General features: G+C 33.2%; 7 protein-coding genes across 8 annotated transcripts; 4 read left to right on the plus strand and 3 right to left on the minus strand.

The window, feature by feature from the left end:
• Positions 1 to 1,599: 1,599 nt before the first annotated feature.
• On the minus strand, positions 1,600 to 6,356 carry FucT6 (alpha-(1,6)-fucosyltransferase). Its single transcript, XM_065345893.1, has 11 exons — positions 5,820 to 6,356; positions 5,471 to 5,544; positions 5,226 to 5,391; positions 4,995 to 5,160; positions 4,702 to 4,888; positions 4,374 to 4,611; positions 4,109 to 4,285; positions 3,892 to 4,042; positions 3,557 to 3,817; positions 3,376 to 3,477; positions 1,600 to 3,009 (listed from the first exon to the last, which is right to left on the minus strand). Exons 1-10 carry the CDS (start codon positions 6,038 to 6,040, stop codon positions 3,406 to 3,408), a joined length of 1,713 nt encoding a protein of 570 aa, XP_065201965.1. The 5' UTR covers positions 6,041 to 6,356; the 3' UTR covers positions 1,600 to 3,009; positions 3,376 to 3,405.
• A 330-nt stretch (positions 6,357 to 6,686) lies between these two features.
• On the plus strand, positions 6,687 to 11,780 carry LOC135832548 (PAX3- and PAX7-binding protein 1). Its single transcript, XM_065345878.1, has 15 exons — positions 6,687 to 7,200; positions 7,276 to 7,475; positions 7,561 to 7,714; positions 7,866 to 7,980; positions 8,321 to 8,463; positions 8,757 to 8,830; positions 9,291 to 9,544; positions 9,613 to 9,802; positions 9,937 to 10,057; positions 10,128 to 10,307; positions 10,376 to 10,578; positions 10,649 to 10,802; positions 10,883 to 11,075; positions 11,146 to 11,475; positions 11,547 to 11,780. Exons 1-15 carry the CDS (start codon positions 7,011 to 7,013, stop codon positions 11,587 to 11,589), a joined length of 2,544 nt encoding a protein of 847 aa, XP_065201950.1. The 5' UTR covers positions 6,687 to 7,010; the 3' UTR covers positions 11,590 to 11,780.
• Positions 11,781 to 12,004: 224 nt separating this feature from the next.
• Positions 12,005 to 13,309, plus strand: Naa20A (N-alpha-acetyltransferase 20 A). The gene is made up of 6 exons (XM_065345907.1): positions 12,005 to 12,203; positions 12,292 to 12,316; positions 12,394 to 12,484; positions 12,551 to 12,680; positions 12,757 to 12,893; positions 12,966 to 13,309. Exons 1-6 carry the CDS (start codon positions 12,151 to 12,153, stop codon positions 13,049 to 13,051), a joined length of 522 nt encoding a protein of 173 aa, XP_065201979.1. The 5' UTR covers positions 12,005 to 12,150; the 3' UTR covers positions 13,052 to 13,309.
• Positions 13,310 to 13,617: 308 nt separating this feature from the next.
• Positions 13,618 to 16,974, minus strand: LOC135832551 (crooked neck-like protein 1). The gene is made up of 13 exons (XM_065345881.1): positions 16,759 to 16,974; positions 16,493 to 16,582; positions 16,257 to 16,411; positions 15,983 to 16,185; positions 15,734 to 15,902; positions 15,531 to 15,663; positions 15,300 to 15,461; positions 15,098 to 15,226; positions 14,814 to 15,026; positions 14,599 to 14,745; positions 14,211 to 14,405; positions 13,886 to 14,137; positions 13,618 to 13,810 (listed from the first exon to the last, which is right to left on the minus strand). The coding sequence occupies exons 1-13, from the start codon at positions 16,789 to 16,791 to the stop codon at positions 13,685 to 13,687; spliced, it is 2,007 nt and encodes a 668-aa protein (XP_065201953.1). The 5' UTR covers positions 16,792 to 16,974; the 3' UTR covers positions 13,618 to 13,684.
• A 152-nt stretch (positions 16,975 to 17,126) lies between these two features.
• Eaf6 (chromatin modification-related protein EAF6/MEAF6) lies at positions 17,127 to 21,410 on the plus strand. Its single transcript, XM_065345908.1, has 4 exons — positions 17,127 to 17,487; positions 17,580 to 17,783; positions 17,875 to 17,908; positions 18,700 to 21,410. The coding sequence occupies exons 1-4, from the start codon at positions 17,410 to 17,412 to the stop codon at positions 18,897 to 18,899; spliced, it is 516 nt and encodes a 171-aa protein (XP_065201980.1). The 5' UTR covers positions 17,127 to 17,409; the 3' UTR covers positions 18,900 to 21,410.
• Positions 19,281 to 20,756, minus strand: LOC135832567 (osteopetrosis-associated transmembrane protein 1). The gene is made up of 6 exons (XM_065345903.1): positions 20,622 to 20,756; positions 20,374 to 20,542; positions 20,158 to 20,275; positions 19,866 to 20,077; positions 19,623 to 19,791; positions 19,281 to 19,551 (listed from the first exon to the last, which is right to left on the minus strand). Exons 1-6 carry the CDS (start codon positions 20,738 to 20,740, stop codon positions 19,493 to 19,495), a joined length of 846 nt encoding a protein of 281 aa, XP_065201975.1. The 5' UTR covers positions 20,741 to 20,756; the 3' UTR covers positions 19,281 to 19,492.
• pix (ATP-binding cassette sub-family E member 1 pix) lies at positions 21,279 to 25,205 on the plus strand. Of its 2 annotated transcripts, XM_065345883.1 has the most exons (12): positions 21,279 to 21,409; positions 21,625 to 21,644; positions 21,733 to 21,945; positions 22,019 to 22,234; positions 22,310 to 22,517; positions 22,618 to 22,804; positions 22,875 to 22,996; positions 23,058 to 23,342; positions 23,418 to 23,533; positions 24,325 to 24,521; positions 24,594 to 24,828; positions 24,915 to 25,205. In XM_065345883.1, the coding sequence occupies exons 3-12, from the start codon at positions 21,733 to 21,735 to the stop codon at positions 24,960 to 24,962; spliced, it is 1,827 nt and encodes a 608-aa protein (XP_065201955.1). In that variant the 5' UTR covers positions 21,279 to 21,409; positions 21,625 to 21,644; the 3' UTR covers positions 24,963 to 25,205. The 2 variants fall into 2 exon arrangements, with proteins under 2 accessions (XP_065201955.1, XP_065201954.1); XM_065345882.1 differs by lacking the exon at positions 21,279 to 21,409 and having other exon boundaries at positions 21,503 to 21,644.
• The last annotated feature ends 370 nt before the right edge of the window (positions 25,206 to 25,575 follow it).

Raw genomic sequence — 25,575 nt, forward strand, 5'->3', positions numbered from 1 at the left:
ATCTCTTAATTGAGAATTTGCGTCATCGCGTTGTCGGTACTTGAATCTGAAGAATCAGTACCTATTCGATGGCATCATAGATTAATGTCGTATGCTTTATGTGAGCAAAGCCGGTATTGGCAACGTACCAAAATTATCAAATCCCGAAAGGAATTTTATAAGTTTCGTTTCATGTCGTCGTAATTGTTAATTGAATGATACCTACCTACCTGCTTAAAACACTCAGTTAAAAAGACCGCATTTCTATGCATACCTACCTGCGAGAATTGGAAAAACAAACAAATTTGTGATATTTTTAGATTAGGTAGAAGATGCCTATCACATATTTTTTTTATAAGCATTTTAATCGCACGTAAGGGTATTTTAGTAGGGTACCTATCCAAAGCACCGAAGGTACCAAAAAATAATAAATTCAACAATCATGAAATAAGATGTATACAAGCGATCGTAATTTAAATCGTATTTGTGTACCTACGCATCAAAGAACATCAAAAATTTCATGTAGGTACATTAATACATAACACTGCAATTTTATATCTACCGGACCTTGTTGTTTATTCAAGGACCAACACGGCGATACATGACAATTGTTTCCTTGCATATCATAATGTATAAAAATGAAAATAATTAAGATGAATTTTCACGGCTGAAATAAATTTTGATGTTTTACACGATGTTTAGATTAACAACAGCCAAGAAACCACGTCAGGAATTACAGCGGTCATTCATTGTTGAAAAAATCACCGTGAACTTTTATCTTGTTCGAGTACAAATATATTAAATCTAACGCGTAACAAATTCCATCTCCATCGAACACAAAGGTATTGACCTATAAACATTCAACTTATAAGATGATTTCGTAATTTGAAAAAAAAAATAAACAACAACAACAACAGAAATTACAAAAATGTTCTACAAAAACAATCCAAACGTCTATTCTAACAATACCATACAGAAGAGACAGGTACCTAGATGGAATATTTTTAGCGGATGAATTCGATTTGTTTTAAATTTTCACCAAATTCGTAACAATGCTAAATATATTATTATGTATTACGTAACATAAATTATCAAATTTCTAGTAATATTTGTTGTAGTATTGGCTCGTACGCATTCTCGGCGTAGAAAACGAGTTAGAATGTAGATGTTGAGCAATTCTTGAAGGCCATTATTAATTATGCTGCACACACACTTGGATATAAGAAAGTGTAAGTAAATATACGTTATTTGAATTTTTTAGTTTCTCTTTCCCCACTGTAACCATAACTTCAAGCGAACCGGTTGCTATCCATAGAACAGGTGTTCTAAGAATCTCGTAGCTACGATGAAATTTTAGTGCTTTTTGGATGCGAAAAAAACCTCATGCGAGTACGACCGCATGTCACTATTTTGGTTAAATGGTTGCAACGTGTTTGTAAAGGCGATAGATTCTAACTTCGAAGCGACTTGTCACGACGGTCGCTACAAAAATCTGCTGGATGGTACATATACTAACCTTGAGATTTCTTTGTACAATGACGAGCAAAATTCGTCTACCGTCTGATTTACATCCTGAATGGAATTACTTTTGAAAAATCTGATAGTAAAATAAACACGGAATCGTATAAAACATTTATTCAGAAACATTAACAAAAATTGCAATAATAAAGACAAATGATTACGAACATATTTTGATAACATTCACGTAACTGAATTTTTAAGCAGTGGTCAGAATTGGTTGCTTGAAAAAACAACCCATCAAGAAGAATTTTACGTACAAAATTTATCACATTACTTTAACTGAACACAAAAAAAACCTGGTACTCGGGTGTAAATGTAACCGATTTAAAGTCAATATGCACGTTTCATATTCAAAATGTTCGTGTACTGCTATATTTTAAAAAAGAAATTTTCTCATTGTGAATGTTTCTTTTATTAGAAAACATAAAATCATATGTACCTCTACCTTTACCTATATACAATTTGAAAACAATTGATTTTGAATTCTAAAACATAAACACACAATATTTTATAGCATATAAACATACGAGTAGGTAACTAAACAGCACATTTAAGTAGATAATAGACAGCTAGTTTAACCAAAAACAAAAACTCAAAAATAAATAATTCTGTTATCGCCTCATAATTTGGTTCAATTGAGTATTTTTATGAAAATAAGTTAACAATTCTTTTTAATAAATTAAGTAGGTAGCCGAATAAATACAAATGTTGATATTATTTCAAATAATATGGCAAGCATATCTCCACTGAAAAAATTCATCAAGACGTTCATTCGCTCAGTGCTAAAAAATAACGAGCGAATGAAAAAATTCACTTGAGATCTGAGTTGCACAAAATAACTTGTCATAAACGAATCGAAGATGTACGATCAATTTTTTGTTCAAAAATCAGTATTAAAAAATCACAGCAAGAAAGTAATATGTTTTTGTGAACATATCGCAAGTATCATTTAAAGAATTAACAAATGCAAATATGTGATGAGCTTAGGTAGACCACACGTTTTGCTACTAACAAAAAAACTTTGAATTTCATTTAATTAATACCTATGAATTTCACTAAAAATTCAAAATTGTGTAATTTTTTACACCTCAAGAACTGAAAGTAGGTAGTCAAATTTGATCGATTTGAACTGTCATTATAGTACAACTTAACGTCTATTTTTTGCTCTTCTGTGAAAAAAATCCAACTTCGGCAAAATGTGTGGTTCACAAAAGCGTATCACATATTCTTTAAAACACACGCTCATTTAAGCGCAATATTGCACAAACATGAAAAGCTTTTTGAAAGCTTAGTTATTACTTGACACCATGAGATCGTTTCAGGATCGCATATAGTTGATATTTGAAATAGACGAGTAAGAATAATAAATGCAATGCATGACACGTAATGCACATCATGAAATCGGGCGCATCTTATGGTCTTGAAAATAATTATTCTCGTGTCGTACGAATAACACAGGAAGACTTATGAGTACATAGAGTGCATCCATTTTCGAACACGGTGCCAATCCTGAAAAATTAACGAACACGGTGAACAAAAAGCGGAAAATATTCCAACGTTTCTCTTTAGCGATGCGAAAAGATGAAATCAAATTGAACACACGAGTAAGGTCAATGACGTCATCGTGACTATTAAAATTTGTTTAATTTGATTCAACGATGTTATAATTGGATGGATACGTGGTTAACTATGGTTGATCTTGTAATAAGTGGATACGCTTTAGTGATCAAACACTGTCACAGTGCGTGAAAATAAAGTAATCATACATTTTATTTTATAGGGAATATTTAAAACGCTATCAAAAATTGATATTTCATCTCTTCGAACATTGCTGATCAAGGAATAAAAGTAGGTATGATAAAATTCATACATTACCATGACGTTAAATAAACTTGGTAACAAAAACTACAATTCGTTAGGCTCAATAGGAACCTGGGGATATGTAGGAAATGAAGCAGTCTCCACTTTGGGAATAACCTAAACAGAAATACGATTTTAATCGATTAATTTATTTTAAACTGAAATAATTTTCACGTCATTTTCTTATGAATATTACCTTAAACGTAGGATATAATCCAGTTTTGAATGTCCTTGTATTCGTTCCTTTTGAATAACCATCCCAATGGTTACCAGCTACCGTCAAAATATCACCAACTTTTAAGTCTATTTCTTCTGGACGAGTGGCCCGGTGAGGTATCACTACCACCTGACATCTGGCTTTTTGACCACCGTAATAATAAATATCATCCAGAGAACGATACCTTTGAGCTGCATCGAAATGTATATTATTCATTATTTCATAGGCTACTCGACACACCTAAAACAGATTTGTTAATTCAGAGTCTTTAAAATTAAACACGATTATTTTTCAACGTTGCAAATAAGACATACTTGTGACGAAAATGTGCAAACTAAATAATCAGTCAGGGATAGTAAATGGATGTCAGTGATGATACCACTCAATGAGTTTTCAGAATACCTATTGTTTACCGCAGCAGATTTTGATATTTTCGCGTCGCCGATGATTTCGTAATCAGTGTACCTTGTTGAAATTTAGAAAATTAATCATTTACTCTCAGCGAGTGATAAACGAAAAATGATGAACTACTTTAATTTAGCTTCTTCGAAAACTTTTGGGTCATCTGTAGCAATGTAGACTCTTTTCACAGAAACTGATTGGGTCATTTGCAAGGATCTGTAGTATTCTTCAACCTCAGTCATGTACTCGTCAAGAGCGTGAAAGGCAGCTTCAGTGCCTACTTTATCCGTTCTTCGAATGTGAACTCTAAAACACGTTAGGTATATATATACCATGTAAATACAATGGCATGTTTTGAAAGAAAATTGTTTTGTCTTCGAAGAACTATTCTTACCCAACAATAGGCTTTTTGAAACCCAATTTTTCTTCATATTCGCTCAACATTCGTTTGATATTTGATTGCGGCCGCAATAAATATTTCAAGAACTGACCAACCCACCATACAATGGGGTCTCCATGAATACGAATAATTCTAGCGGATAAATCTTCCGGAATGCTCAATGGTAAATACGGTGGTCTAGGAGATAATGAGTCGATAATTGGCAATGATACGACTTGCGTGTTTGGATGGCCTAATATTTAATAAGATATGATTAGAACAATACTAAGCAATCGTTCTTTAAACGATCGTCGTTTCGTCGATCATGAGAAAATTTTCGTACCAGGCCAGGCGGAATGAGTGACACCGTCAGCAGTTGTACAGGTGTTACTCACGGGAAGAAATACTTTTTCCCAACCGGGCGGAGAATATCGCCAGCCGCGTGATTTCACAATTAAAGTTCGTTCGGTACCATAAGCAACAATGAAACAGTAAACTAAGTGATGCAATTGACAGCCATAACCGCAGCCCTAAAAATAATTTTCGGTTGATAAGTATTTTTGACTACAACTTGAAGCTACTTTTTTTCAGGTTGCAGGGTAGGTGAATAAGATGAAGCATTGGGATATATCTCACCTTGTTTAGATCACAGACCAATTTTTTCGCTGTTTTACAGTCTTTAGGATTTTGTAAATAATGTAGTCTTCTTTGAACCAAGTTGCTTAGTTCTTCGTTTTCGTTCAGCCTCCACTCTTTATATCCATCTACTTCTTCCAAGTCGTTAATATCTTTGACAATCGACCTGTAGAATATTTTACATCACGCATTGGCCAAACATAGAGAAATGAACGTTGAAATATGATTTACCGTTTGAATTCGCCTATCATATTCATAAACGATGTTAATCGTTTCTTCGATGGAGATTTTTTCAATTCTTTGGTGAACTGTGAAGTCTGGAAATTGATGTAATACCATAATTCGTGGACATTATGATACAAGCGTCGTCTTAAAGTTTCATATTTTAAAAACGGTTCTGAAAAGATTCCATTTTCTTAAAATAAGCAATAATCATCATACGAGTATCTGCATCAATAATTATTAAAATAATCAACCTGATTGAATGTTGTGATTTTTTGAAATATGATTCAAACGTTTCAGAAATTTATCTCGATCGTTTTCTTGCAATCTGCAAAATATTCTCAATTTAATTCATTTCCTGTACTCAGGTGCGAATCCGTTGACGGTATACATAAAATACCGAAGAAACTGAAAGGTTCAAGTGTTAGGTGTTGTTGGCTAACCGCGACTTCTTTCAAATAGAACTACTCCATTGAAATTTCATAATATTGAAAAATATTCAGTCGACTGGCTGTTAAACTTTTCAGATTCTTCATGTGTTATGTTTTGTACGCTACTTTTATGATCTGAAACGTGGAAATTAATTATAAGATTTGTATTTACCCGTGACTGAACTCTGTCAGTAAGTTCATCATTTCCGACTCTCTCCTTTGCAACAAATTCAATTTCCTCATCGCTTCGGATATACGATCAGATGTATTGATATCCGGCTCATGTCGTAAAAAGCTTATAAATATTAAAGCAAAAATGAACCAAATAATTGATAAAAGGAATAAGTAACGGCACCATCCTATTTGTCGAAACACCTTCATCGTTTCTGTCATGGGAGTCAGGAACTTCACTGTAGCAGGAATCTCATATTTTATTTAAATGGATACTTGTTCGATATTTAAGTAGATTAAATTAAACGTAGACTAGAACTTAAATAGCTTTACATCCGAAAGAGAGAACTACTCCGATTTTTTTAGATCATACTTCACTTCATTTATGATGAATTAATGTAAGTGAAGAACCAAATTATAACTTAATCTCGAAAAGTAACTTATAAGCTATCACAAAGATAACTTGATTAATTGAGGCTTAGAGAGACACGTAAAGTTTAAAAGTTGCAGCTTTGTTGGAACCGCTAGAAAAAAAAATAAATACGGAAGTTCCCTGCTGCAGCTGATTAGTTTATCTCTGATATCTGCAAGGTTGCCACTTATCATTGAAGCACGAATTAATTCATCTGCAGAAAATGAGTTGGATTCATTTTACACTTTTTTTGAATAGCGCTTTTTAATTGATACCAAAATTTCAATACAGCAACTAACATAATTTTACAAACTAAATTATAATCACTTTAAACAGTTTAAACTAGCTAAAAAAGCTTTCAAAAAATGAATTTTAAAAAATCGTTGTTAGACTTTTCCAGTGTTACCAATAGTTAAAAAACTATTTTTATTTTTTTTGTTTTGGAGAGGAAAATGAAAACTAGTGGTAGCGGAAACGGGAAAAGTCGTGGAAAGCGAATCGAATTTTCAATTTTGTTGCTGTGAGGTATTTTTTTATCATAATTTACCTCAACTTTCTGTCAATCAGTGGTCAATTGGTCATGAACTATTTCAAATTACTATTTATGTATTTCTATTATTTTTGTGAATTATTCAACACTCGAGTCTGCGTGTTTCCTTCGCTATACGGCATTTCTCGAAATCGAATCATTTCTCATTTCTCTTCATAAGTTCATCAACTCTTGTGATTTATGTATCTTATATTGTGCTGAGTGTTGGTGTATGGTGTTCTTGACCTAATATGTCTCTTTTCAAAAAACCAAATCGAAATATTCGAAGAAGAGAAATCGAAGTACAGGATGACGAAGTTGATACCAAAGAAACTGAAATTATCAAATCCAAAACTAAAAGTGGTGGCAGTCAGAATGGGGACCCAGCTTCCAAGTCCATCAAACAAACGTTGCTCAGTTTTGGACAAGAATTTGATGAAGGTAAATTGGTATTCATTTTGTGAGTTGAAACAATAACATTCTTTTGTAACAAATCGTATTCTGTTTAATTTGTAGGAGATGACGGCGAAGTATTCAAGATAAAGCGTTCATATCAAAGTAAAAAAATTCGTAAACAAATTGATAGAGAAAAAGAAGAAAAACGTCGGAAAGACTCTCCAAAAACCGAAACATCTGAAGATGGCAAAGCAGGGAGAAAGAGAGACAAAATTATCACAACCGATGATCAAGTTACCATTAAAATTAAAAACCCAATCGTGAGTGAAGCAATTTCCAATAGTGAAAAGCAGATGTTGAGAAAGTTCCTCTGGTCTTTAATTTTATAATTTGTTTTAATTTTAGGCAGGACCGGTGGTGGTACAAGAGCGAATTCTGAGTGGATTAAGTGCAGAAATGGCAGACTATAAAAGTGATTCGGGCGATGAAGATGAGAAGGATTCCAATTTAACTCATCATAAATTTTCTCAGCCCGACCATGTTAAAATGCTGTTAAAAAGTGAGGCGTTGAAATTACTCTGTCCTTGCGTAGTGTATGCATAGAAAAATGCTGGTTATTTAGATTTAATAGTAAATCACGTTTCTAAGCTTTTATTTCGCTTTGAAATATTATCGTTAATCTTCATCTTCTAAAACATGTACTCTGTTAGGCGGTCGTATTCCTGATGCAGCTTTAATTCATGCCGCTCGAAAACGTAGACAACAAGCTAGAGAAATGGGAGGAGCGAATTATATTTCAATCGAAGATGAAAATGCAAAATTAGAGTAAGTCGTCGATATTTTGTTCTGTTTTTTTCCACAATGCTTCAGGAGACAAAAGTGATGCAAGTTCATTTCATTCAATCAAAGAGTTCTCTTTGTTTAAAAAAGATCAAGTATAGCATTTTGATTTCAACGATGACTGCATTGCTATTCGAGATGAACTTACGTTACACATTCATTCTGCTGAATTTTGTGTGTATAATTTGAAGATTTGTTAAGTTACAGAAAAATGGATGACACCCATAGTTTTACGGTTGTAGTTACAAAAAATAATGTTTTTCGAGGAGATTAATTTGATCTCCACATAATTTGGCCAATTTATTAATATTTCATGCGCTTCTAGGTCCGAAAGTAAATCACGTTTAGTGAGAGAGGATGATAACGACGGAAGCGACGAAGAAGAGAGAATTACCATGTCTGGAATAGTAAGTGTTGCTGCTGATAGGGAAAAACGTAAAGAAGGTTTAGATACATATATTGCTTCAGGTATTCTATTTGATATTTTTGGCTGGCTCCATTACATATCAATTTTATTAATTTTTTATTCATATATTTTACGTATTGTAGATAGTAACAATAACTTAATTATGTACCTACTACCTATAAAAAAAATTATGAGAACTTTCCGATAGAATATTAATTCATTATTTTTCAATAATATGCGCTTATTGAAAATGATGATAAGAAATAAAAAAACTAAATATTTATTTATTATTGATTTTTAAAGAATGTTTCCAGTTTTATAAATCGTGATTTTAGCACGTATTGTTATTTTTCAGATGGGGAGGATGAAACAGTTGAAGACGATGAATGGGAAAATCAGCAAATCCGTAAAGCTGTTACTGGTGCTCAGGTAAGTGACTTAATAAAAATTTCGCTCCGTTCTTTCACTAGAAAACATTACACCAATTACTTATATTTTAACTTTAACATGGATATGATTTTTGCGCCTAGGTCTTTCCAAACGTCGCGCTGACTTTTGAAAACGAAAAAAAAATCAGTTGATTTTCTGACATAATGTCAGACTTTTGATAACGACATTTTTTGTATATATTTTCAATAAGCTTTATACCTAGGTGATTGTTCTTAAAATATGTCAGACCGCGGAGGGGGGGGGGGGTGGGGAATAAATGACTACTAGAATTAGATATACCTATCAAACTTTCAAAAATGACTTCCTGACTGGTATTTTGTCATAGGTACTTTTTTTTTAATTTTTTGGAGTTGTAAGCATTGAGCCGACTCGAATAAAAAGCATATCCATGTTTTGAAATTTTCCTTGGAGTGGAAACTTTACACCCATTTTCTTGTAGTTGGCAGCAGCGCAGCAAGAATCGTATTATTATCAATATATGAATAATGCGGCGGCAGCAGTTGCTTCTACGATACCTGGTATGCCTATCTCATTAAACCCCCAGATAACCGGCGCTACTGGTATTCTGTCTCCTGAATCAGCAATGTCGAATGTTGGTGTCCCGCCAAATTCCACAGCGTTTGCATCATTTCTCACAGAAGGTTCTGCTGAATCAGCAGATCCTGAGATCATCGCCAAGAAATTACGAGAAAGGTAGGAAATATTTTTCGCTTATATTCGAGTCGAGTGTAAAAAGTAATATTTGAATTTATGTTTCGTAGACTTGAAAACCTCGAAGAGATGTACAAACGCCGAGAAAATGATATAGATAACATTAATCATGAAATAATTACATTACAGTCAGATTTTGAAAAACGTAAGATCAATGTCCCCGAACTAGCTGAACGGTTTCAGTTTTATCAAGATTTACGCGGGTACGTCACTGATCTGGTAGAGTGTCTTGATGAAAAGGTGGGTTTTATTAAGTCCATTGGTGTGCGCGTCTAGCGCCACAATAATTTATTTTACTGTCTTCGTACAGGACATTGAATGGCTTTTAAGCTGAATGTGAATCGTGAGTTACATACTCGAATGTTTATTTGTAGATTCCAGTTATCAACTCTTTGGAACAGAGGTTAATTACTATGTATCAGAAACAAACCAACGAATTGGTATCAAGACGACGACTCGATGTTAAAGATCAAATGGAAGATCTGACTCCGACGAGTGAGTAATACTCATCAATCTCTTGTTCTCTCTTTCAACATGGGTTTTAATATTCTCTTCTTGTATGTAGAAAATTTAATCGGCGTTAAAAAAGACGAAGAAAAAATAAGACGCACCGCTGAAAGAGAAGGTCGTAGAATACGTAGATTAAAAAGTAGGAATATCGGCACCATCGGATCTCACATCGAAGGAATGTCTAGCGACGATGAAATAACTGAAATGGCTGCCACTACCTATCGAAATCAGAAAGGTAAACTACAATTTGAGTCATTTTCGTCTTTTTTAAATATACGTTATTTATTTTAAATATGTTTTCAGAAATAATCGAATCTGATGCTCGCCGAGTTTTTGACGATGTTGTTGAAGAATTCGTATCCATCAATGACATCCTGAAAAGATTTTCAGGTTGGAGAAAATTAGACAAAACTGCATACGTTGAAGCATATGCGAATTTGTGTCTCCCTAAAGTCTTGGGACCAATAATTCGTATGAACATGTTGATGTGGAATCCATTGAATAAAGTATGATGATTATGCATTTTTAAAATTAATGTGCGGTTAATGGGTTTACTCGTGTTATTTTATTTTTTAGGAAGAGCAAGACAGCTTAGAAAATTTATATTGGATGAACAGTATTTTATTATATTCCGCTGAAAAAACTGATACAGAAGAGTCTCTTCGTAAAGATCCTGATCTACAGCTTTTGCCTAATTTAATCGATAAAATTGTGGTTTCTAAGTTAGAACGTAAGTAACCAATATATTTTTTGTTCCATTCATTAATTGGTTTTCATTGTACTACTTAGCTCCTTGTTTTATTTTTTCAGAAATAGTTAAAGCTCAGTGGGATCCATTATCTACCAAGGAAACTCAACAATTAGTTGCAGTTGTTCGCAGTATCATTGATTACCCATTTATCGCGCCTAAAAGCAAACTGTTCACGCAGTTAATGAACACAATTATAGATAAAATGAAACAAGCCGTAGAGAATGATGTTTTCATTCCTATGTTCCCTAAGCAGTGAGTAAAAAAGTTTACTTGAACTTCGCAAAAGATAATTTCTTGTTTCTCATACGCAAAATGTTTGCAGATTATTAGATAGTGGAAAATTGAATGTGTTTTTCCAAAAGCAATTCGCGAGTAGTGTCAAGTTATTTGGTAATCTATTAAAGTGGCATGAAATCATAAACGAAACGATTTTAATCGATATTGCCAACTGTTCTTTGCTGAATCGGTATTTGTTAATGGCCATTCGAACACTGCAGCCTTTAGAAGCAGCCGCTAAATGCCATACCGTAGCCAGTCTCTTTCCTAGAACGTGGCTTAAGGAGAAATCAGAAGCTGAATCTCAGCTAACGCAATTTTTTTCATTCGTAAAGTTACTTATTACTCAAATCGATGGCACTAATCCTCATGGAAGGTTGGTATCCTGAATAATTTTTACTTACGGGTGTATTGAAATGTATATTCATTTGGAATGACTTTTTACAGGGAGGCGATAGAAAAATTAGCAGAAATTATTCGATACGTGTGATGCAATATTGCCAAAGTACTCGTATGTTGAACATTATCAGGGTGAAGAAGTACATTGAAATGCAATTGAAATTGTTCGAAGAATTATTCGCAGAAATAATGCAATCATTGTAAACTACGAATTATAATTATCTAAAGAATGAAGGTGTTGAATGGTGTACAAAATTGATCAATAAATTTACATTCATTTTCTTTGAGTCTTCATCATTTCTTTATTTTCTTTAAGGAAATCCATGGTCCGCGGGGTGTATAATATGAAGTATCTCTACTTCGAAATTTGAAGTGTTCCAATTTAGGGAAATGATTTTTAAATGCGGTTTCTGGGAAAAGTAAAAATTTTTGAACGAAAATAAAACTTCGCAGATTTTTTTCTTTCCAAATAGATACCGCAACGCAGTCCGTTAGACAAAGTATCTCAAATGGATCATTGATAACAACAGATTAGAAATTCCTAAAAATCGTAATTTTTTAAATTTTTGCGTTTTTGCAATAATTCTAAATAAAACGTGACAAGGCTAGTGCTCGCTTTGAAATATAACAAATTCGCAAATAATTCACCGTCATGACCACTTTGCGGCCTTTCACTTGCGATGATTTACTGAAGTACAATAATGTGTAAGTGCAATGCCATTGTGTTCCTCAAAGCATAAGTAATGATTTTATGCGATAAATTTTCATTATATATTATTTTGTTTTTCAACAGTAATTTGGATCCTCTAACAGAAACTGTATCCTTTTTATTTAATAATGTTGTTTAAGTATCTAAGATCTTTACATTGCACGTACTTCCTTAATATGGTATTAGTACGGTATAAACTTCTATATGCAATATTTAGCCCGATGGCCGGAATACTTTCAAGTTGCTGAAGCCCCTAATGGAGAAATAATGGGATACAGTAAGTATAGTATGTAAGATGCTCACGCAGTTAGTAACAGAGAAGTAAGTATTTCATTTATTACAGTCATGGGAAAAGCCGAAGGCCATGGGACGAATTGGCACGGTCATGTTACTGCATTAACTGTTGCACCTTGCTACAGAAGATTGGGAGTTGCTGCTTTGCTCATGAATTGGCTGGAAGATGTATCCGAAAAGTGATTATCTTTGAAATGAATACGTTGCGATTTGGCTGATCAAGTATTCACATAAGTACATGTGTTTTAATTTCAGGAAACACGCATACTTCGTAGATTTATTTGTACGTGTTAGTAACAAAGTAGCGATTTCAATGTATCAAGCAATGGGCTATATTGTGTATCGAACCGTGTTGGAGTATTACTCGGGAAATCCTGATGAAGACGCTTATGGTAAGAGAATTCTCAAATTTTTCAATTTAATTACTGCAATATTAGTCTAACAAATTTGTCGTTTGTTTTTAGATATGAGAAAAGCTTTATCCAGAGATGTAGACAAAGAATCGGTGGTACCCTTAGATCACCCTGTACGACCCGAAGAAGTGGAATAACGATGGTGATTAATTTTGTGAAATTTTTGGGTGGATTACTTCATTCATGTTAAGAATATTGAATTGTTGACACATGACATCGTCTTAAAGTTATGTTTGTATAAATTTTCTGTGAAAAATGTCCAATGTATTACTTAGCTAACGCCGATGTATTGTATCTATTGCTTGTTTTTTGAAATGTTTTTAAATGTAAATTCTCATGTTTTAAATACGTAAATTCAGTTGTGAGGCTCAAGAGTAAATTTTCAAAACTAAAAATTCTGTGTGATTGTATAAGAACATTAATACTTAATTCATTTTGTGATAATTGAAATCGATGAGAAGCAAAGAAGCGTTTTGTATCTTGGTCTGATATGTACGAAAATTTACAATAACGATGAAATAGAGTGGTAAACAAGTTCCAAACCCTTGAACACCTTTGTCTTAGAATCAAAATAATCTAGAAATTATAAACGCTAGAAAAAAATAATGCCAAATTCCAACGTTCAATCTATTTTTATGAACATAGTTAACTATTTCATATAATTGATATAATGATACAAGTCAATAACGAATATACATACAAGTACAAAAAAAATGATTTATTTTACATATTATACAAAAGAGACAGAAGTTACTTTGAAAAAATTAATCTTAAAAATCAAAATCGTCGACTTGTTTCGCCCATGACTTGGACTGTGCCAATATTTTCATATTTTGTTTCGAGGTTTCATCTTCAGGGAAGACGAAAACAAGTTTTTCTTCCCAACCTTCTTCCTTCTGAAATTTGAATAGAATTAATATGTTGCACAAAATCATTCGAAAATGATTTAGATAAAAAGGAAAATATCTTACTCCGTCATCAGATACGAAATGCACACGTTTTTTGACCCTCTTCGGCATAATTTTATTTACTCTTTCGAGAGTTTCTTCGTCTCCGTGTTCCTTTTCGAATAATTTCCACGCCTGCAATAATTTCGCTCTTTCTTCTTTTTCGCCAACGTTTTTCAAAGAATTATTAGCTCTTTCAAATACTTTGCGAGCTAATTCTTTCGAATCACCTTCGCTGCTGTTAGTGATTTCAAATTGAATATAGCTCATCCACACCTAGAATAGAAGTTTTTTATAATTTAATGAATTTCGTAGAGAATAGATAAGTGATAGTTTCAACGAAAATTACCTTAAAATGAGCAGTCTTCTCAAGTAATCTTTCGTATAATCTTCTTGCATTTTCTAATTCATTTTGACTGATTTCAAAATCAATGAATGATTTCCATAGCAGATCGGGCATATCCAGTTGCGATTGTTTCACTGCTTCTTCATAAATTACTCTGGCGCGGTCAATTTCGTCCAAGTAGGTTTCAAGTTCGGCAAACTGAAATAAATAGAAATACCTAACAGTTAACAGAAATCTTCGAAATGCAATGGCAACTTGAAAGTACATATAGTAGCACGAATAGGACTATCTAATCACTAACTGAATTTCTAATCGTAATGAACGGATACTGTTTAAGCTTTCAATTTAGGAATACATATGAACGTTTATTTATCCATAACAAAATATTTACCTGAACCCAAGTGGAACAATTTTCTGGATTAAATTCCAAAAATTTCTCGTACAGCTTCCTGCATCTGTTTACTGCTTGTAATTGCAATTCTAATTCGATGTATCCTTTGAATAACTTATCTTTCGGGCACATTCCAATAGCTTTGCCCTAAAAATGAAAGCAAATTGAAATGTACTCGTTCACTTATAATAAAATTTAAATAACGCTATGCTTACCAATGCTTTTCTTGCAGCTGGTAACTTCTTTTGACGAATTTCGAAGGTTGCGTAGTAAAGCCACATTTTAGCGAAAGTGAATTTTTTGTGTGGAATTATTTCTAGACAAGCTAAATACACTTGTCGAGTTCTCTCTACATCTTTTGCAGTCAGTTCCTCAAAAATGGCGTAGTTGATCCATAAATAAATATACCTTCTCCAAAACTGTTTCTCCTGAAATACGGAAATCCGATTAGAAATAGTCCACTTGAACAGAAAATAATTCATATAACATGATTTCTTACCTTCACCGGAGGCACATTTGCTATTGCTCTTTCATAACTATCACGAATTACTTCAAAATTACTTTCACTTTCTACTATTTCCAGGTAGTCAAACCAAGCATCATAATTCATAGGATTTGCTTGAATTTCCTAAAACGTAAAGTCATTTTAGTACACGAAATTTATAGCATTATGTTTATATGTAGTTGGTTCTTCAATTTACTTGTTCATATTGGAATTTTCTTTTCCCACTAATGACGTTTTCGATTGTACGTTTATCGCCAAATTTCTTTTCATATATAGAATAAGCGTTGTACAAATTTTGAGCCTTTTCTTTAGGTATACGGTCTAACGCGTATTTATAAATAACACGAGCTCTTTCATACTAAACGAAAAAAAAAAAAACGAGTTTAAAATTGAATAATTTGAATAGTTAATCAAATCTTTTGCATACCTCTTTATGCCGTTCTTCAAATTTAGCAAACGCTATGTAAAATTCTTCGTCCATGTGATCTTCACCAAAAAACTGATACGCCCGATCGTAAACCTCTCTAGCTCCTCTGATAAAGCCATGATTTTCCTCAAACCTGAATAATGTGAAGGAAATAATGAACTTTCAAGTCAAATTTCGTTGTAATACTTGATGAATATACAGACCTTGCATATTTAATCCAGTTTTTAACCGCCGGATGAATGACAACAAAGGTATTATATATTTCTCGAGCTCTATCTATCTCCTTATATCGTAATTCAAAATTCACGTATGTCATCCAAGCTTGCTCATCAGGTCTCCACTGCATCCACCGGTCAAAAACTTGACGTGCTCCTAAAAATTCACGACATATTGTAATATACTAATGAAACATATACTTTTTTTTTAAAAGAAAAAGTTGCTTGTGTATTTACCAGCTATATTTCCGAGAATCTCTTCCATGTACGTATACTTGTACCATATTTGATTAGCTCTGGGTAAGATAGTTACAGCGCGATCGTATATATTTCTCGCATGGTTTACTTGACGATTGTTCATTTCCATTTCGGAATATTTGAACCATAAATTTATGTTTCGATGGTCTACATCTAAAGCTCGTTCGTAAATAGATCTTGCCCTGGAATAACAACATGTATTAGGTATTTATACACAGTCAGATATTCTTACAGCTATGTATGCTCAACATACCTTTGAATTTCTTTCTGACTTTCTTCCCATTTTGCGTATTTTAACCAGTTACTTATATTTCCTCTATTCTTTCTGATATTGTCTTCAAATGTTCGGCGCTTTCTTCTTTGATAATCAGCTAATTCTTCGGGGTCAGAGATTTTTTGTTTGGGTGGCTTGAAGAAAAAACATGTATTATATTTGTGATCAACTTATTAGAATGAAAAATTGTCAAAAAATTGAAATAATACACTCACCGGAGGAACAATTTCTAAATCACGTTCTTTCGCTTCACGGAGAAGTTGCTCAGCAGTGATTTGAATTTCTGCCGGTGCTTTATTTTTTACCTATAAAAGAGTAAAATACATGATTAGTGAAGTGTTAGAAAAGAATTCTAGAATCAGAATACAGTGAAAGACGATTCTAATCGTAGATTTGAAAAACGTATATAAAATTCTATCAATTTCAAGCGTAATATTCTCGTACTGATGAAATAAGTAACGCAACATTTTCAAATACTTACTTTAGCAACTTTGGGGATTTTTTTCTTCTCCATTTTCAAGATTTCACAGGAGCAGACGGTCAAAGTATGAAATTTCTAGTAGTCTCTATTTTAGCAGAAAAATATAACTCTTGAAATAATTATCTTAAGACGAAGAAACAAATTATTCTTGCCTTTTTTCGACAGTCGACACGGTCAACAAAAAAAATAATTTGAAAAAAATATTTTTTATCAAACGACATGATACAGATGGCTACAACAGTTTTGTTTACAAGGCCTGGTATATTTTTTGAAATTTTCCCTTGATTTTCCACACAAATTATGTAGCGCGCTCTAACCGTATTTTCTGCAATTTTGAATTTTCTGAAACTTTCCCATGACGGATGACGGGATGACGGCCATTTTCTATTTCTTGTTTTTCCTTCTTATCAAAAATAATAAAAATTCTTCAAATGATTGAATTTTTCAGATCAAAAAGTTTTTATTTTCTCTTCGTTTCGTTCTGAATTTGAACTTGGGCAACTTGAAAGTTGAAAAGTGAAACGTTCGTGGAAAGTTTTAAAAAATCTGATAGAGTTGTTTATTTCGCAAGTCCTGTGTAAAATCTCTCATTATTCTGAAAAGTGTGGTTGATGTTTTCGTTGAATTTGCATATCCGAAGTTTTTATAGAAATGTCCAGCAAAGGAAATAATTCTATAAATATAAGAAACGATCTCGCCGAACTTGTGAAAAGGAAAGCGGAAATTTCGGTAATAGACTACGAATCCTCCTACAACATTCTTACTGACTGAAATGATTAATGTTTTGTGACCAAAAAAATGTTACTTTGTATTTGTTTCAGGAAACATTAGCTAATTTAGAACGCCAAATTTATGCATTTGAAGGTAGTTATCTAGAAGACACACATTTGTACGGCAATATAATCAGAGGATGGGATAGGTACTTGACTAGTAATAAAAGTGCCAATGGAAAAACAGATAAGAGGAACCGTAAATTCAAAGAACAGGAAAGATTGTTCTCCAAATCATCTATCACATCGATGGCGGTAAGTTTTGTGATTTTGTTTCCATTGATGAAACAGTGTACGAGAATGATACCTATTACCTACTCAATTCAACTATTGTGTTTTGTTTCAGGCTGTCAGTGGTCTCGTAGAAATGCCTGACAAATGTTAGTAAATTTGACGTTTGATTTTTTTTTAATGGTTTTGTTACATTCGATTACTATGGCTGTTTTTTATCTTGCTCGTTACGCTGTCGGGTCGGGGGGAACATTTTGTACTCGCTTTCTTTTTTTACTTTGGCATAACATGTATACTTTTCTTTCTTTTCTATGCTTTAAAACTATTCAAAGTTCAAGTTTATGCGTAATTTAAGTATTTTTTAGTATATCGTTAGTTCTGTTCTTTTAGTTTTACTAAAATGGAAATATAGCAAAGATTTATTTTCATTCGTTCGTTAAATATTGTTATTTATACAATGCTTGCTTTTTTAAATTCTTCAATCATATCCGTTGCAAATAAGGTTGTTGAAAAGATTCGCTTTTTACAGGGTACCAAGTGGCCAATACCATTTACAACGTGTATTAATATGTGACGTAGTTCCTGTTTTAGTCTTGTTTTTGTTTCTGTATGCAATTGAATGAATTTTGCTACAATCGTATAATTTCCCCTACGCTTGACGAGTTTATGCTGAGTTTGCACATCACAAGAGTTGCCGGTTCTTTTCTTTTTTTATATCATTCGCATGGCAGGATCTCCATTGTGATACAAATGCCAACGTATTTCCAACAATATTACAGAAAAAACACCGTTCAACGCTTTTAGTTAATGCATGCTTGTTGATCTAAATTCGAAAACGATTAACACAATGGTGAAAAGTAGTTCTTCGAATTGATGCTTACGCTCGCAACTTAATTCTACCTGAATTGAAATTAATCGGTTGTTCGTGTGATTATTTCAGTGGATCAAAACAGTGAAAGTGAATCTCAAGGATATAGCGGGAGTGAGGATACGATATCCAAAGAAACGGGAAAAGTTAACAGTACGAAATTTAATTCAACATCTCTAAATACAGATTCTAGTAGCATAGCATCCCTAAAAACATCCTCTCAGAAAACCCAGCAAGCTAAGAAATCGTCTAAAAAATTTAGATACCGATAAGGCAGTCTATACCTTATTCATTCGAGTTTTTCAAATAAGATCTCATATTTATTGCTGCATCACTGACGTTTGAAATTGCGATTTCAAGATTTCAAACAAAAAATTACGTATTAATATTTTTGTAAGCTACAGAGTGATACTTGACTCGACGTAAGGAAATGTAATTACTCGTATAATGATTTTATCAGTATTAATACCGCTTTAAGTGAATCTTGTGACGTTTACGTATAACAAGATGAATTTCTATCAGATTAATAGACGTATTTATGGATGTACTTGAAGTGCATAACATGACTATTTAAAACAATAAATAAATAAAAGACTTACAGTAAAATAATATGACGGAAATGAGAACTGGAGTTTTAAACATTGAAGACTATAGAAATCAAGATAATTTATTAAAAAAGGAATATATAATTTTCGCTATAATGACTAGCAATATAAAATTATTTCAGTAGGTACACAAAAATATAAAATTCACAAATAAAAATTCTTTCCAACTATTTTGTGGTAAAATGCGAAGAAATTAGACAATTTCATCCCAGGAGATGTCAAACTCAATTCTGACAAAAAACATACTTAAGCGACAGAGATTATCGCGAATCTTCTGGACTACTGCTCAGTCTAGTGAACCTCCCATTCCACCGGTTTTCTGAAATTTAAAAGCAAAATTATGGAGGCGCACTCTTGCAAACAAAAAAAATTAAACCCAATTCTACTTACGAGTTGAAATTTCTGGAAAACTAAAAGTAGAAAACAGCCATATCAAAAAATAAAAAATTATTGGTAACATGCAAACAATCGCAGAAGATGCGAGAAATATAATATCTTGTTTTTCACGAATGGCGGAACAATTATATTTTTTACTCCATTCGTACCGCGTGTTGTTCATCTGAAATGAAAAAGTATCATGTGGGTAATCGTCCAATCGAATACTCAAAAACTGAAGAACAAAAAAAAACGAACCATGTCTATAACATCCATACAAAATTCTCGATGAGACCCATGCTCACTGTAGAAATCATTCAAGTGACAATAAATACTTTTACAATCATTGCACAGTGTGGATGAGTTATGTTCATTGGAATTGAAACAAGCCTCTGTTTCGTTGTGGATTTTAAAAATACCCATCGTGTTAGCATTTATTTTGGAAGAATTTCTATCCAATGTGAAACATTCTGAAAGATTGCGAAGGTAAAAATTCACTTATAGGTACTCAGTTTTAGAACATATTAATAAATTGAGTGTCTCTACCTACTTTGACAAGCTGCTTTTTTCCATTGTTCATTCACAAACTGAAAACTATTTTCAATTAAATCCAATCGGTCCACATTGAGTAATTCTTTTTGACAGGCTTCACCCGAGTCTTCTTGAAGCTACGGGAAGAAAATGAAAATGAAAATTATGCGACAAAGAAAATAAAGGTAGGAGAGTAAAAATTTAAACATCAAAATTATGCGATGAAGAAAATAACCTTCAGTATATCATTATGACTTTTCACGACATCATAAAATTCGTTGACACAATCTTGGCAGATCATTATGGGCCGAGCATGCCGAATAACACATCTTGTAAAATTTGCTGTAATAGTAGCGAAGTGCTCCAACAGCTGTATACAATTCTCTCCAATATTCAACCGGAGTCTGAAAATGATAACTCAAAATTATAGGGGGTAATTCTTTGTCATAAAAATAATGTAATGAACAAAATGTACTTAATTACAATGTATCATTCATAATTTGAGAATCTGTATTCTGGATATGGTTTGTGAATACTGCGCTCGTCAAATACCAATAAAAACATATCCGCAATTTGAAAACTCCAGAAAATAACGACATCATAAATAATAATATAACAGAAGCGAACAATTGAAATGTTGCATTACGTCTGATAGGTTTAGTTGGCGATTGTTTTTGCTGCGGATGATTCGTCAATTTAATATAATATAAATAGACATGTAGTGAAGTGATACACAATAGAGGAACAAAGTTCAAAATGTATCCCAAGTAATTGATACAATTTTAAGCACGAAAAGAGAAGTTGAAAGTGAAACACTTGGGTTAAAAAGAACTACGTAATTTCATTAGTTACATTTATCAGAAAATAGACACAGAATAATGAGTAATTAATGCGTTTTTTGCACTATTTCTGACTAAAAATCTGGAATTCGTTGATTTTTTTGACGACGAAATGACGAAAAAATCAACTAAAATTGATAAAAAAATTTTGAATTTTGATAATGAATGAGTCATAACTCATAGACCGTCATAGTTTTGTTTAATACCAGGTGTTTTGTAGTTAGTTAGAGGACAACTTTTTTTATATTAGTATTTTTTTGAAGTAGCACCAGAGAGCGCGCATAACAAAACAACACAACTCCGAGGAAATGGAATTTTGGAAACAACCTGGCAATAAAAAATTAGTGACATCTGTCATATCACAACGTGTTATGTTGTAAATGTTGTATTGTCCGAAGGCGAAGTGGAACCGTAATCCGGTACTTGCGTAAGGTGCACAAATGCATTATTTCGTACTAATTATTAAATATTTTAGGTGTGATATTGTTACTAATTTGTAGAAAACAAGTAACTTCTTCTTAGTTAAAATCATTTTTTACCCGTTTATATTTAAATGTACAATATACATTAAGTATTTTCTCGTTTTCGAGTTACTTTTTTTACTATCGTTGAATCTTTGTAAAACACTTTTATCTTTACATATTTAGGAAAAAATAAAACTTACAAGGTATGTATACGGTTTAATAAATGGAATTATCCCTTATGGAATGCTTGAAAACACATTTCAACTTTCTAATTTATACATTGTTGTGCAGATGCCGCGTAATCGAGCTGCAGAGGAAACTGATAAGTTAATTCGTATTGCCATCGTGAATTCTGATAAATGTAAACCCAAACGATGCCGACAAGAATGCAAAAAGTATTGTCCCGTTGTCAGGATGGGGAAATTATGTATTGAAGTGTCTCCAACTGTAAAAATAGCTGCGATTTCAGAAGAGTTATGTATCGGTTGTGGTATTTGTGTCAAGGTACGTCATCAGCTTTATACGAGTCGAACCCTTTTCCACTACATCCAGTTTTAATTTCTTATTGTGTTTGTAGAAATGCCCATTTGAAGCTATTACCATAATTAATCTACCTAGTAATTTAGAAAAGGATACTACTCATCGGTACTCGAAGAATTCTTTCAAATTACACAGATTACCTATTCCTAGACCAGGAGAAGTACTGGGACTTGTAGGTACCAACGGTATAGGTAAATCTACGGCGTTGAAAATTTTAGCTGGTAAACAGAAACCTAATCTAGGACGTTTTACTGTAAGTTATTCTTTACGCGTTGAATTGTCAGCAAAATATATTTGCCCAATTGCTTAAAATTGTGTAATGATTTAGAATCCTCCTGATTGGACCGAAATATTGAATCATTTTCGAGGATCCGAGTTACAAAATTATTTCACCAAAATATTAGAAGATGATTTGAAGGCTTTGATAAAACCGCAATACGTCGATCAAATTCCCAAAGCTGTAAAAGGCACTGTGAGACAATTATTAGAAAAGAAAAACGAAAAAGATAATGTTGCTGATATATGTCGAATGTTAGGTAAATATGAAATTTCATTTTCATGATGTCATTATCATTTTTTCATATCAAACTGTAATCATATTTTTTCTTTCTTTTTTTTTTATTATTTGTTTTATAGAGTTAGAAAAAATTCTAGACCGATCGATAGAAGATCTATCTGGAGGAGAATTACAGAGATTTGCGTGTGCTATGGTATGTATTCAAAATGGAGATATTTTCATGTTTGATGAACCCTCAAGTTATCTGGATGTTAAACAACGTCTGAAAGCGGCCGTTACTATTCGTTCTCTTATTCAAGCTGATAAGTAAGCGTATATTTTCTCATGGACTTTTCATCTCTAGGCAGTAGATGTGTAAGCTATGTTGTGTTTACAGATTCGTTATTGTTGTGGAACACGATCTTTCAGTATTAGATTATCTATCCGATTTCATATGCTGTTTATATGGTGTACCTGGCGCATACGGCGTCGTAACTATGCCGTTTTCCGTGCGAGAAGGTAAAGCAATTCATGAAAACTTCCTAGATTTCAGAATAGTGAAACTTACATTACTTTTCAGGAATTAATATATTTTTGGATGGATTCGTACCAACGGAAAATTTACGTTTTCGTGAAGAAAGTTTGGTTTTCAAAGTTGCTGAAAGTGCTACTGAAGAAGAAGTCAAACGAATGACTCATTACGAATATCCCTCTATGACAAAAACCTTGGCTGATTTCAAATTGACTGTTCGTAAGGGACAGTTCACAGATTCTGAAATTTTAGTTTTGTTGGGAGAGAATGGTACCGGAAAAACAACTTTCATCAAACTTTTAGCAGGAAATTTACAAGCCGATGATGGATCAGGTGAATATTGACCTCAGTAAAAATAATAAATTTTCAAGAAAAAAGAATGTTTTTGTCCATTTTCCTGTGTTGCAGGCGAATTACCGAGATTGAATATCAGTTATAAACCGCAAAAAATCAGTCCCAAATCTCAATGTCAAGTTAGGAATTTACTAGCTGAAAAGATAAGAGATGCTTATCTTCATCCTCAGGTAAATAACACTAGGCAACAATTTTTGACCTTTTTTTTGTGTTCGGGTTGAAAATGGGCTTAATCGATAGTTTAGACCCTAAAACAAAAAACAGAGTGGGGTTTTTCAATTTGAGTTGTTTTTGTAGTCAGGAGAGATGATCAAAGTTGCAAAAATGGCCGTTTTTGCCCTATTTCACGAGTTTCTGGAGACATCAGTATCATGTTTCAAAAAAAACCAAGGTCATATTCGGATTCTACGCACTTTTTTAAGTAAACAATTTCACCGGATTTTTCATTTTCGAAGTTTCAAGCGCATACGGAAGATTTTTGTTTGTAACATATTTTAAAACTCGGAGCGCGCGACGCTGGCGTTACTCCACCACGTAATCGTGGCTCGGAACCGTGTTCGCGCGGGCGAGGCTCTCGCTCCAAGTTTTAAAATATGTTACAAACAAAAATCTTCCGTATGCGCTTGAAACTTCGAAAATGAAAAATCCGGTGAAATTGTTTACTTAAAAAAGTGCGTAGAATCCGAATATGACCTTGGTTTTTTTTGAAACATATTACTGATGTCTCCAGAAACTCGTGAAATATGGCAAAAACGGCCATTTTTGCAACTTTGATCATCTCTCCTGACTACAAAAACAACTCAAATTGAAAAACCCCACTCTGTTTTTTGTTTTAGGGTCTAAACTATCGATTAAGCCCATTTTCAACCCGAACACAAATATGCCGTTGCCTAGTGTAATTGAATTTAAAGTGACGAAACTCTTTAATATTCCGATAATTAATTTCATTATTTCAACGCAGTTCAATACTGATGTGATAAAACCACTGAAAATTGATGAGATCATGGATCAAGAAATTCAGAACTTATCCGGTGGTGAGCTTCAACGAGTGGCGTTGACTTTATGCCTGGGGAAACCTGCGGATGTTTATCTCATTGATGAACCTTCCGCGTATTTAGATTCTGAACAACGTATCGTAGCTGCTAAAGTTATTAAACGGTATGATTTTTCTCGAACGGCAATCATTCGTCCATCGTGTTGTATGATTAATGTGGTCATTTCTGTTGTTAGATTCATTTTACATGCTAAGAAAACTGGATTTGTTGTCGAGCACGATTTTATCATGGCTACTTATCTAGCGGACAGAGTTATTGTTTTTGAAGGTGAACCTTCGGTGGAATCTGTGGCTAATACTCCCCAGACCTTACTAGCTGGTATGAACAGGTTTTTAGAACTCTTGGGAATTACTTTCAGAAGAGATCCGAATAATTTCAGACCAAGGATTAATAAGTCAAATTCCGTCAAGGTAAATTCTCTGGTTCTTTACGTTAGAAAATTGTTTACTCGTTCTCCATCCCAATACTCTGTTTTATTTTATTTTTCGATTCATAGGACGTCGATCAAAAAAGAGCCGGCCAATATTTCTTCTTGGAAGATTAAGTCGATAACTACACAGTGCGCTATTTTCGAACGAAACCCTGCATCGTTTTTATTTTAAACATTTTTCCTGCTGGACTCGGACAGTCTTGCATTCATTTCATCAAATATTCGTTAAATTAAACTGATAACGGTCTTCTTACCGATGGTGTCCATTAATGGCGCTAGTTGAAAAATTGCCACTAAATATGAAGCAATCGCCATGGTCAGCTGAAAGCAGTTGAAATAAATGTTATGAATGATGAAGTATAGAGGTTTTTTCTCCTTGGGTATATGCCATACTGTACCGATCCTAGTAGTTTTTGATCCACTATAAAGAATCCTGATGCGTTTACGTATACTGGACATGAACGAAGTTGTTGTATGAAACCGTACCACTGGAAAACAATTTTTATTCTAAATCTAAAAATATAAATTTGGGTAATACTCGAATAATCGAAGTACTCACTTGTGCTATGAATCTTTCAGGTGCTTGAGTGCTTTGTAGTTTTAACATCATTGGAACAATATTCATCTGTAAGTTATCACATTTTTGGTATGTAACTATCAATGGATGTAGTTGAGCTTTTAAAATTCGTGTATGTATGATAATATGTACAACTCACCGAATGATATA

Source organism: Planococcus citri, chromosome 1 (genome assembly GCF_950023065.1).
Source record: "Planococcus citri chromosome 1, ihPlaCitr1.1, whole genome shotgun sequence".
In the NCBI taxonomy this organism is placed as follows: Eukaryota; Metazoa; Arthropoda; class Insecta; order Hemiptera; family Pseudococcidae; genus Planococcus; species Planococcus citri.